The 13171-nt window shown below is 36.2% G+C and overlaps 1 protein-coding gene across 1 annotated transcript in view; it reads left to right on the top strand.

Annotated features, from left to right (window-relative positions):
* LOC141435236 (adipokinetic hormone/corazonin-related peptide receptor variant I-like) overlaps positions 1-10087 on the top strand; it is a 118805-nt gene extending 108718 nt beyond the window's left edge. Inside the window, exons 6-8 of the mRNA XM_074097887.1 lie at positions 1805-1928; positions 4344-4488; positions 5161-10087. Coding sequence (XP_073953988.1) covers positions 1805-1928; positions 4344-4488; positions 5161-5349 — 458 coding nt within the window. The 3' untranslated portion in view covers positions 5350-10087. The remainder of the gene's footprint in view (positions 1-1804; positions 1929-4343; positions 4489-5160) is intronic.
* Positions 10088-13171: the final 3084 nt, after the last annotated feature.

Genomic DNA, 13171 nt, shown 5'->3' with positions numbered 1-13171 from the left:
TAAACAACAAAACAACATTTATTAAACAAGTCATGCTCAAACTTTCTCGATTGAGTTTCAAAGGAACTAAATTTTCGAAATTTAATCTAACTAAGTTTGCTAGTCACGTCGATTGTAAGTCTGATAATTAACGTCCAGTCCATTTCTCTCGTAACGAGCGCTTGCTAACTTTACAACGGACATTATTCATTGGTAGATTAATTTTGAAGTTTGTATTCCAAATCCAAAGTATTTTGTCACCATTGTATTTTGTATTTTGGCAAACATTCTTTTGACATTTTATCAAGGTATTTTGTGAAAGTAAGTTTTTTCTTTAAGAAGCACCAAACCATCTCTCGCAAAACTACGTGTTTTTTATGATTATCTTTTCATAATAACATTTCAAAGAATATTAAACGATTATAAATCGAAATCGAATTATAGGTTTTTTTTCCTTATGATTATCTTGACGCGGGAGGGAGGGATTCTCTCGAATAGGTATATTTGCGTTTGACTAACTACAATAATTCCATACCTCTGTTGGTCACCAGAATAATTTTCTTGGACAAGTCTTACATTATATTTACGAATAACACGCAGTAAAATGTCCTTGGGACAATATCATGAGTTGTTAACGAAATGTATTTTCGTTCTTAAGCTGCTGTTTTACCTCCAGCAAGAGGCTGTGCAAAGCGGGAGTAGCGGGACTTAATTTGATAAAGCGTATTTTTCTTTAGACATTTTAACCGGGTGACGCAGCTTCTATAACACCTACTCTACATGAATTATAGAGGTGACACTCGTAAGGTGACACAGAGGAATTATACTAGCGGTTACGTAAAGGTAAACGTCCACTTGTCGGTATCGTACGCATCGGACGCATCGCACGCAACGGATCGTAGTATTCTTTGTATAGAAACTCATATAAGTGCGTCCACCTGTCCGCATCGTAAGCATCGCACATTTCTATACAAAGCAACAAATCCGATACGTCCGAAGCGTACGATGCGGATAAGTGAACGCCTACCTTTAAACGTCATCGCCAGAAAACTACGACACGTAAACTCGTTTAGTTGCGTTTATTACGCTGGAATAGTTTATTAATAAATTACAAGAGCCTTTTTTAGATTTGTTTTAGTATTAAGTTTTTAAGTAGGTATTTTTTTATAGTTAGGGTAGGGAGGGGCACGTTGAGCAGGCAGGTAATGTTGGGCAATCAAAATATGTCCAAAACTAAAAATGTTGGGACGCGGGAACTCAATATGGCCGAAATGGAGGTCCACGGAAGTAGAACACAATTCGCCATTACCAATTGCCACATGGCGCAAGAATTAGTCGCAGGCTTCGTTTGTTTTTTTCTGACTCAAAAGTTTAAAAAAAAACTGAACTGTAGTATTTTTCTTCTAAAATTGCATGAAGAGATGTCTTAGGCATCAGGAAAGCATTAGTACTCAGCAAATTTACCTGTTTATTGTGTTTTAATGCCTATGTTAAAGTAAGTATTACTCATTTTATTATAACCTATCATTTACTAAAAAAACGTACACCAGGAGGCTAGTTGATCAGTTCTTTACGGGGCTAGTTGAGCATTGCAATCACAATATTAAAAGATAAATAAAAAGTGATACATTACATACAAAATTGCTCAATGTGCCCCTCTCTACCCTACGTTTAATTTACGTTTTTTTTTAGTATGGACTAAATTAGTGTTGCCTAAATAGGTCTCTGTTTCTGGTCGCTGCTCATACTATTTTCCAATAGGCGTCGCCTGTGCCATGCAAACCGCGTCATCTGTCGTACCCTAATAACACTACGTTGTTCGCAGACAACATGCGCCGGAGTGGCGTCGGCATCCTCGGGCGAGCGCGGGCGCGAACGCTCAAGATGACGGTGACTATAGTCATAGTCTTCTTCACGTGTTGGTCGCCTTACTACTGCTACTGTTTGTGGTGAGTACCTTAGCAATCATCATCATCATCATATCAGCCCCAGGACGTCCACTCTACGCAAACCTCCAGTTGCTTCGGTGACTCACTGAATAACTAGACTAGAATCACCGAACTCAGAGAGCATACAGTCGAGGGCATAAATATCTATACAGCCATAGCGTACATGTATAAGTACATATATACTCGTATAATGCAAAAGTATATTCTTGTATTGAAAAGTGTGAGACTATGTCCACTTACGTCTCTTAACCAACCGTCACCGTCGCGTTACGTATACTGTGTCTGATATGTTCACCCTACGGTGGTGATAACACACATAACCTACTTTTTCCCTTCATGTTTTTTTTTATTCGACTGGATGGCAAACTAGCAAGTGGGTCACCTGATGGTAAGAGATTACCACCGCCCATAGACACCTGCAACACCAGGGGGATTGCAGATGCGTTGCCAACCTAGAGGCCTAAGATGGGATACCTCAAGTGCCAGTAATTTCACCGGCTGTCTTACTCTCCACGCCGAAACACAACAATGCAAGCACTGCTATTTCACGGCAGGATTAGCGAGCAAGATGGTGGTAGCAATCCGGGCGGACCTTGCACAAGGTCCTACCACCTGCAAAGTTCCCAATGGATCCATGAAAAACCCCATAAACGTAACCGTTATTTCTAGAGACTTAAAAATTTTGCGCTGGTGTACACTGTACATCGTAAATAAAGAATACGGTGTAATTTTCGGGGGTTACTGTGGTTATTTAGTAAAATCCCGGAAAATAAATTTGACTGGCCAAACTGGATAGAAGTACGTTAGCGGGTAAGGATATTTAAAGATGTTCACGATTGCAATAAACCGGGAATCCAATAAAATGACATGTAATTCAGTGCCAACTGTACGTACACTCGTCCGTTAATAGAATATTTGATAATCCCGTTTGGTAGAAAATACCTGGTACCCGCTGGGCCCGTTAAGCCTTTGATTACGTTTTTAATCGAGAATTGTTTGCATATTTTTAAAACAGATTAGTAGGACCTTGTTGAAATTTTCCAATACATCTCTTTGTTTGCTTATACGGTACCATGTAAAATTCCTTCTGGACACAATGAGCAGCGACGGTGATCTGGGGGGGGGGGTTATTTGTAAGTAGGTTAGTTTTAGTTTAATTTTAATTTTTGTATATAGTTTTCTTTTTTAATTTAAATCTTTTTAAGTTATTGTTAGAAAGTTATGTTTAATAAGTAAAATGTTAAAATCCTTGTTCGGCCGCTCTAGGTCGGAAAATCTGTTGTCAGATTTTTATTTTGTTTGGCAGATAAACCAAACCAAATCAAACTCAAAATAAATCAAACCGGGAAAGTTTTTAACCCCCAACGCAAAAAGAGGGGTGTAATATTTAAAAAATACAACATATGTACTTTAGTTTCCTGTTAACCTTAGCGGCCCCCCGACACCGACGACGCTTAGATAAAAAAATATTACTAGATACTTATACTAAATTAACTTAGGCTAATTTTGCGGGAAATCAGCATAGTCCCCGCGGGATAGGGATAAACGAATTCTTCGCAGATGAAGTCGCGGGTAACAGCTAGGTAGTGAATAATTATTTTTTACTTTTTAGTTGTCTTTTTAGCGGCATTTTTTCGGGCTTTTATATTTTATTTTTGCTGGCGTTTTTTATGTCGGGGGTTTTTTAATTACTTCCCAATTTGTGTATTTATTTTTACGATTTTCCAGTTAATATTTTTGTCTTATTTGTGTGTAATTGTGTATATTTCGTTGCAACTGTGTGTCTTTTGTTAAAGTGTATGTCTTCTTTCTTTATTATGTAAACTATCGATCAATCAACGATCGATCACGCCACATCACTCATGGTACAACGTGGAACATTCCCAAATATGCCGAATAGATCAACACAGAAGGCTCATACCGATCTCGCGAAAGCATTCTTGAGCCATACGAGAAATAACTTCAAAATAGGGTAGGGGAATATAATATTAGAAGCATGCGTGGATCAAAAGCATACAAAATGTGCTTGAAGATCGTGGCGGTGCTAGTGAACAAGAGATAATTAAAAATTTCCACGAAATGGGGATTAAAGCATCCACATCTTGACTTTACAAAATTAAATGCTGCCCGCTAATTATTTGAACCGATAAAATCAATAATAATTTTAAACGATTATTTACTGTATAAAACAGAAAACAACACGCGAACACTCAAAACTCATTCCAAAACGAAATGGCAATATGGCTGCCGTGTCCACTCGTTCGCCCGGCCGCGAGTTTGACAAGATACAGATTGAGAATTTCACACAACATTGAATTGGTTCACAACCTGACGAAATCACTGAACCACCACAGTTTTATAATACTTCTTATACGGATAAGAAGGGAATTAAGAGTTATATTCACATATTTTCAGGTACTGGGTAGATAAGGACTTCGTGCAGAACTTGGACCCTGCGTTCCAGAAGGCCATGTGGCTGTTCTCGTGCACGAACTCATGCGCCAACCCCATCGTGTACGGCATCTTCAACCGCAACCGGTGGTCGTGGCGCTCCGGCCCAGTGAGTATCTGAATCTTAGAAACACATAATCTGAAGGATTCATAATCTGATGGACTCATAATCTGATGGACTTATAATCTGATGGACTCATAATCTGATCTACTCATAATCTAATGAATTGGGGAACTGATGCAATTGGAACTTTACAAAAACAAATTGTCACATTGATTTTATAGGCCCATTGCAGAGCACAGGCCTCCTCTCAGAATTAGAAGGCTTGTGCTATAGTTTCCACATGAGCATAGTGCGAATTGAGAACTTCACACACAATAGTGTTTATTTATTTTTCACTGATGTGTGCAAGTTGATGTTTTACGCTTTTAAATCATTGATTTATTTATTTTTAATTTACCGAGCTAATATATTTAAAATCATTACTAGGGCTTAAACCAAGCTTTAACTAACTTTTTCATCGCACTTGCTCGTCAGCAGCTCCCTAAATAAAACCCAAGGACCTTTTCTCTGCGTATTACGCCTAAGGGCGTAATGAGTGTGATGTACGTTATGTACTAGTGAGCTGAGCAGCTGAACCGCCGTCATGCATCATAGGTGCTCTGCTGCGCTGCAGGGAGCTGCATCGACTTCGAGCTTCTAATAGACTTTCGTTCGTAATTCCTACTTTACTGCCCTTATGATGCAATGTATGATTATTGAATTGTGCATTGTTCTCAGCACACGCGGCGTCGAGGTAGCACCGCGCGGCGGGGCTCGCGACTGCCGTTCGGCGACTCGATGGAGATCTCGGCGGCTGCGCTGGCGCGCGTGCGACACTCACTGCACGCGCGCCGCGACTCCTACGTCACGCACAACGGACACAAACACCACAACAATAACAACCACGTGGGGAACGGGAGCGTTTAGTTGATGTTCAACGTTATGGTTTTACAGTCACGCTGACGCCAGATGTATAATGTATGCCAGATCCCATTGAGGCCTATGTCCAACAGTGGATTTCCTATGGCCAGTATGATGATGATGTTAACGCCAGATGTTACTGAACCAGTCGTTCACTATTTTTTATAATGGAACCTTTCGAAGACCTTTTTTCGTAATGTTTCAACAATATAACAAAAATCTTGTCATGGGAAATACCTAGTATATTTATTTATTTATATTTTATTTATTTATTGTGAAACAAACAGTCACACAAAGGCAAGGTTACAAATATTTTATATGCAACTATTACAGACCTATAGTTTCCAAAAGTACTATATAAGAAATACGAGAAATGCAGCATATTACCGCAATTTTCAAGTATTTGTTTAAAATTACAACTAAATATATATTCACAGTGTTAATTTTGAAAAAAAAAACATTCCCTACCTACAGCTTTATATCTTTAAAGGAAAAAAATATCCTTGGGTTTTATTTTGTGCCTTACAGTTAAGTTAGCCAGCTGTCATGTACGAGTATCCCTTTGATTACCATCAACTGTGATGAAAAGCTTATTTGTAAGCATGACTGTAAAACCACCCTTAAAGCACATCATGTAACAAAACGTCAGTTGTCTCTTTCTACGACGTGCTTTACTAAGTTAAAAAGTAACAACGATGTAAAAAATTAGATTCTAATATTAAGTTGATGTGAACAGCTCACTCAAATGCTTGTAAAGTTTCTGTTATAGGATGTGCTTAAAATCGGAAAATTATATATCTTGCCAATGTTTGGCTAGAAACTCAGGCATCAGTAAAATTTGTTGCACGAAAAAACTTAGCACGTGCAATTTGGACTCGCAAATTGAAGACTCCGTTACCTATAAATAAAAAAATATGCGGAATTGGCGACGTCGGTTCTGACGAAAAGCAAACATTTTTACTCCTCTTCTCTATTTATAGTTCTGAGTATGAAACCTTTCAATTTATTATTTTCTTTTGTGTAACAACTTTTATGGATGCTGCCGTATGCCCACTTAAAATTGCCAAAAGAATCTCATTGACGTTGAACGAATTGGAGACTGGAGTTGACTGGTACAATTCATTCCTGATAATGTGTAAAAGAAAGCTTTAAAAGTTAGTCTTCAAGCATATCTAGGAGTTACGGAGGCGTGGTGTTAGTGTGGTTCGTGCCATTTATGCCTTTAAGGGCTGGTAATCACTAAGTCAATCTGACTATTTAAACATACTGTTAACGTGTATGTACAATACAGTATGACTTCTAACTAGCTGGACTTAATGCGTTGCGCATAGACAGTGGCGCCACCATTTAAATTAATACAGTAAAGATACGTTAGGACTTCACCATTATATTATCATACTTTTTATAAACTTTAACTCGACTGACTATTTATCGATTTCAAAGCAATTAAAAACCTTGTTTTTCAATTAATTTAAAAATTAATCTGGTGTAGACTGGACTAAAATGTAATGTTTTTGTTAGAGATGCATCTTGGAATTAATGGCTAACGCGTGTGAAGTAGTCGTTTCATACAAATGTGATAACAGCTTCTTTAATATAATGTGTAATTATAACCATATAAAGATCGAAATTAGTTTCAATAAAACACTAAAATAGGGGATTTCAATTTATTAATTCAGACGAAGTAATTGAACGTAAAAACTTGGTCTAAGTCGATTAACGTATATAGAATGACAACTATTTTCGCTGTTTCAAACTATCATAATATGTAAGTAGTTTAATTTTGACCTTTTTGCTTTTTACGCATATCCAGTCAAATAATTTATCGTTCTGATGAACCTTATAATATTCAATATCCGCGATAAAATGAAGTCTAATATTACTATCCAGATATTTTATCTATCTCTGTCAATATAAAGACAGCTAGAAACAACGTATCGGATTAATGTAGTGAGTACCAGCCGAAATTAATTTAATAAAATAAATTATGTGATTTATGTGAAGTTGATTTTTATAAAAGATAAATTTCTAAATGTGCATTATAAAGCTTACATACTTAGATAGGTTTAATTGTAAAGTGAGAATTTTTAGAATACTCAAAACATTCCAATTTTATACGGCAAGTCAACATCAGATAGTAGCTACGAGTATGTTAGTTGCAAGGCTCGAAAAAACGCCGTTAATTTCAGTAAAGAGTGAGCGAGATTGTCTAAACTTCTTCCGCACCTCTCAAGAGGCGCCAAATTTTCTTTTGCACTGGAAACTTGCCCTTGCCATCTGACCCTATACCACGAAGTGAAAAACTCGAACTTCGTTTCGTGCCGTCCCGCTGACGGTTATGTCATTTAATACGCAAGTGAAAGGGACGGTGCGATACGAACTTCGATTTGCGAGTTTCGTAGTAGCCCCTCTGGCGCCTGCCTACAGCGACTGCTGCTCTTGCATCGCATCCACATCGCTGCAGTCAAGAGTTGTAAAAGTTCGCTCACAGTCTACGGATATATATTGTAACATCATAAAAAAAGTTTACTTTCTTCCACTAGTACGAAAAAGATCAAGTTTTTGAAATATCAGGCGTTTTTCCGATCCCTGGTTAATAGTAACAAAGCTTTGTGAATTGGCACTGCACTACACTATTTTACTTCGAGTATCATCTGCCAAATAGATGCACTGTATTGGTTTTATAATAACGAACTGTTGTGTTTCGGCGTGGAGAATAAGACAGCCGGTGAAATTACTGGCACCTGAGGTATCCCATCTTAGGCCTCTAGGTTGGCAACGCATCTGCAATCCCTCTTGTGTTGCAGGTGTCTATGGGCGGTGGTGATCTCTTACCATCAGGAGACTCACTTGCTCATATCGAAAATACGAAAAAAAATATTTGTAATTCAAAACAAAAAATACAAAAAGATTCCAAAGAACTAATCTTAACCTTAACCCACTTGCTCATTTACTATCCTGTCGAATAAAAAAAAAACGAAGATACAGTAAGTGAAATTCGAATACGATAGTGAAGTGAAGATTGCATCAAGCTATGTTGAGTTACGAAACTTAAGCGATCCTACAAATAATTATGAATACACTGATACGAGTATTCAATGTGCATTTACATGATACAAATTTCGTTGCAGCTCAGTTTAGCCTAAACTTAATGGCGAGTTTGAATTTTTCCATTAAGGTGCATTTGGAGTTATACCAAAACAAGCACTATATGCACGTTCTTCTGGTGTAGGTAAGTGCAAGTTTGTTGTTGAGGGGGTTTAGTCCAAGTTTCAAAAAATGTATAGGCAAGACAAGACTAATTACTTTAATTAAACTTACCCGTGCATAGGCAGCTGAGTGTCTCAAGCGGCACAAATAAGGAAAAATTGGAAGTGGCTACATGTTTGAGCAGTTTGGGGTTAAAACATGACGTTGTCCAGTTACAGACTTATGGCGGCTGTTTTATACGTTTATTGTTTTTATCTATTTTTAAGTAAAGTCTATGTTTTCGCTAACTTATTTTGTGCTCTTTGTACACTATTTGGTGCAGTGGCGTAACTATAGGGTGGCAGGGCTGGCAAAATGCCACTTGCCTCCGACCCGAGGCCGCGAGCTCAGAAATATTTTTTTAACATTGCACCTGAGTATTTTATTTTAATTAAAATTAAACTAAGTACAACGTGACGATTTTTACTGATATGGCCCCATCAAAAGAATTTGCCACGGGCCCCAGATGTTATAGTTACGCCACTGATTTGGTGCAAATGAGACACAAGTAGGTACCTAATTCTGCCGCTCCTATTCTGCCATTTGGGTCTATACTGTACCCACCTCCAGCGTGTGAAAAATTCAAAACTTTCTATTTGCATGCCATATAATAAGATAGTTGTTGTACATGTTATTAACTGTTGTTTGTTACGTATATCGTCACTACTTTAAAAAAACCGATATCTCAAAATGGATAATCTTACTAAGTGAACCTTACTCAGTGTTTTTCAAAGTATAATTTAGTTTGAATATCGTTTTTAGATATAAGCTTTTTTAAGTAGAGACGATATCTGATGCTGACTGTACATTTTTAAGTTATTAATCTATAGAAAATATTTCGGATGTTTTTGGGAATCAGTTTGGTTTTATTAAGTCCATTCTTATGCACATTGATTAATTATTTATTTTAAGTTACCCTAAGTCGACAAATATATTTACATTAAAGTACCTATTTAAAGTTCAAACTTTCTTGACCAACAAAGTATTTTCACCTAAAGTGTGCTTTTCACCTTTTTAAGAGGAAATTTTGAGATTTCTTGTTGAGAATCATTTTATAAAAAAGAACTAACACATTGCAGCTAAACGGACAGTTTCCTATATCTGGCTCAATGGTGCACATTCATGCTTTTGAACAACGAAACCCCAAAATTACCTAATTCTGCAAAAAAAAGCAAAAATGTACACTTTAAAGTAGAAATGCTCAAGTACTGAAAATTACCAAATAATTTTAGTGATCCTTTATATATTTATTAAAAGACTGACTGACGGAAGTCTCTCTTAGGTATGTACATGTATACTATGTGCCCGCGTCTTCTCAAAGACAGTTATATTTTTGCAATTCATTATTTTACTGACGAGTACCTACCTCGGCTGTGACCTCTGACAGAAATTGTCAAATGATTTTTATACAGAAATCTACAATTCTAAGATTTCTTTTTTTAAGTTTTGCCATAAGGTTAAAAGTCATTTTGTTAATTAAATATTTTAAATTTTATGCTGCGTTTTATTTCTGTGCTAAGCCCACTAATCTGGAAACTCCTTTATGTCGACGATGTGGTCCTAATTACAGACAATGTTGACCATCTACGAGTAGGTACAATATTTTTGAACACCTGGGTAAGCGCTTGAAATCAACACGTGTGACATTAAAGACACTGAAACTGAGACAGGTAGCTGGGATCCTTTCGACTGCCATAATATTATAAGTCATAATTATGGTTAGTCATACATTTTTCCCGCTGAAACCGTACATTTTTCATAAATTTTTAAATGGTCACCTGTAGAACTTTATAGGTTAGAAAGGTTAGGTTTGTTTTATTTATAGCATTTCTGAAAATTAAATGGTTTCAGAGAAAAAAAGAGTTATGTCAAACATTACATTACGACAAACACTTTATGCTTCTCTGTCTATCGCATGCCTATTGGAAAATAAGTAAAATAAAAAAATATCACGGGACAATTCACACCAATTGACCTAGTCCCAAAGTAAGCTTAGCAAAGCTTGTGTTATGGGTACCAAGCGTGTTGGGGCCAACACGGGAATCGAACCCGGGACCTCAAGCTTCGTAGTCAGGTTCTCTAACCACCAAGCCATCTGGTCGTCTAAAATGAATGAAAGACATTATTTAAACAATAAGTGTTTATTAAAATAAATATCATTCAGCTACGACTGCAATTGTCCTTAAACGGCTAGAACAGATCAGTTTTAAACTTACTTAACCAGATCACAAAATCATTGCAACAAGCCGAAACACTGTTTATTATTTGGTCGATTTTTGGTTCAATTTTTCAATCATAATATAAAATACTTAAACGATAATTAAAACAATATGTTCCAGAACTCAAATATCCAAAATATCAGACTCATTTTCTAGAGGATGTAAAGCGCAAATATTTACTGAGCTCTCGTGATTTTGATGATAGACTGAACATTTTGCGGGTAGATGTTAATATTTCTTAGACCAAGCTCTGGATTCAGTCTTTTTTGCGTGTGACTAAAGGTAATCGCCGGTTACTTCCCGTAGAAAATAATCATTTAAACTGATATAATACCTAGTTATACTCATATTGAACTAGACACAAAGGGGTCTTATCTTTTACCTTACAATAATGTAGACTTAATAAATATTAATTACAAAATATCGTAATAGGTCGACAAACCAACTACCATATAACAAGTGCGGACTAGAACTACTATACTAGTTATGCGATAGCCCTCTTAAACATTGATTATAAATACATACAAATGGTAATAACTTGTAACATGTTGATGTTACAAGTTACTTTTAGGCTGTCGCTGGACAGCCGTCATAAAATTAGATCTATTAAGGTATTTTTTGACTGAAATACCTAATAACTTGATTGGCACAATATATTCTCTACCATGATCATTTTGTGAATAATGAAATAACAATAAAAAAAAAATATGACTTCCTAACCATGTCGCATACGCTACACGATGCGATCAATATTCTATCCCGTTCTTACGCGCGAGCCTTACGTGTAAGAGTGAAATAGAATTTCGCCCGCGTCGTTGTGCTATTACATTTGTACTTACAATGTTTGTACACACTTTAAACGCATAGACGCGTAGAATCGCTGTTATATTCTTTGGCGATTGTTTATTAAGGTTAGAGCCGATCTGGTACGATAAAAAGTTCAATAGGCTTTCTTTTATAATCTTAGTATCTTTCAATCGCTTAGCGAACTATTTTTATAAATAAATGAAACATTAACATCTACTTACACGAATAAGTTCCAAAATCCTTATTAACAAACGACACAGTTACAGAACGTACATTTATCTACATAATAAATAATTAAAAAGAATTTAGAATCATTTAAAATGATTTAATGGAGACTCCGAGTCAATACCAACAAGTAAAAATACTCAACAGAATAAATACACTTTATCAATAAATAATAATATTATTACTGAAAATACTTGGAATGGAACGAGTTAGAGTTAAACTAGAAAACAAACCAAATATAAACAACGTCTTTTCATAATATATTAAGAGTCATCATCACACAGTAGGTATAATATGTTTATTGTACGTACATGCATACAAAAATAGATACATAGAGTCACATCTATACATAAACAGCTTACATTTTGAAAAAGGTATATTTAATTACTTATTGTTTGATCCTACCGTTAAACATGTCAGGTATAATTACAACTACGGAAACTCAAAATCCGTTTCATGAAATCTCAAAACTAATAACTATTTATTTGAGAAATCCTGAAAAAGTTTTTAAGTACAGTAGAAAACGTGCTTCAAACATTAACTTGAAATACTTTTTTCTGACTACTGGCTAATATTCACTATAATGGCACATCAGAACACGACACTTTTAAATACAAGCTCTTTTCAAAAACGTTACAATTATAGATTACTCCACTGACCATCTAGACAACACATACAATCGTAAAATGCTACACGAAGCAAGTGTGCCTAATTCTTTCCCGCTCTAACGCGAATGGCTTATCAGCTAAGCGTAAGCTGTACCCCTAGTGTAAGTTTTCGGTTACAAAATACGTCTCGATCGCGTTCGCGTTAAAACCTCAATTTATATGGAAACACGAACATCGCAAACGTTCCGCTAGAGGCGCTGTTCGTGTTTCCATACAAATTGAGATTTTAACGCGAACGCGATCTAGACGTATTTTCTAACCGAAAACTTACACTAAGGGCACCGTGCCAGTTTCGGGACAGTTTCGCTCGCGTAGTTTAGCGATTACGCTTGTACGCATCCTAGCTAGGAGTCTAGTTGAACAAACACAACTCAGGCAGGGGTCTTTAGTAGATCCACATTATAACATCGACACTACAAACTCGTACGCAACATTAAATAGGTCTATTAAAATACATTGCTGACTTAACACCTATTTTTACAACGTCTACAAACAACTAGAACTGCGTAAAAAGGTTAATGCAACGTTCATAATAAGTTAGAAACATAATATTTATTAATATGAATATTATAAAACTTCAAATTGGCCCAATCATTAAAATTAGGCGTTTGTTACCAAGAGTGTTAATATCAATAATATATGATGAATATTGTTTTTCGA

This window comes from Choristoneura fumiferana, chromosome 14, assembly GCF_025370935.1.
Source record: "Choristoneura fumiferana chromosome 14, NRCan_CFum_1, whole genome shotgun sequence".
NCBI lineage: Eukaryota > Metazoa > Arthropoda > Insecta > Lepidoptera > Tortricidae > Choristoneura > Choristoneura fumiferana.
Note: the sequence above shows the minus strand (reverse complement) of the source record. Positions and strands in the feature narration are given on the sequence as shown.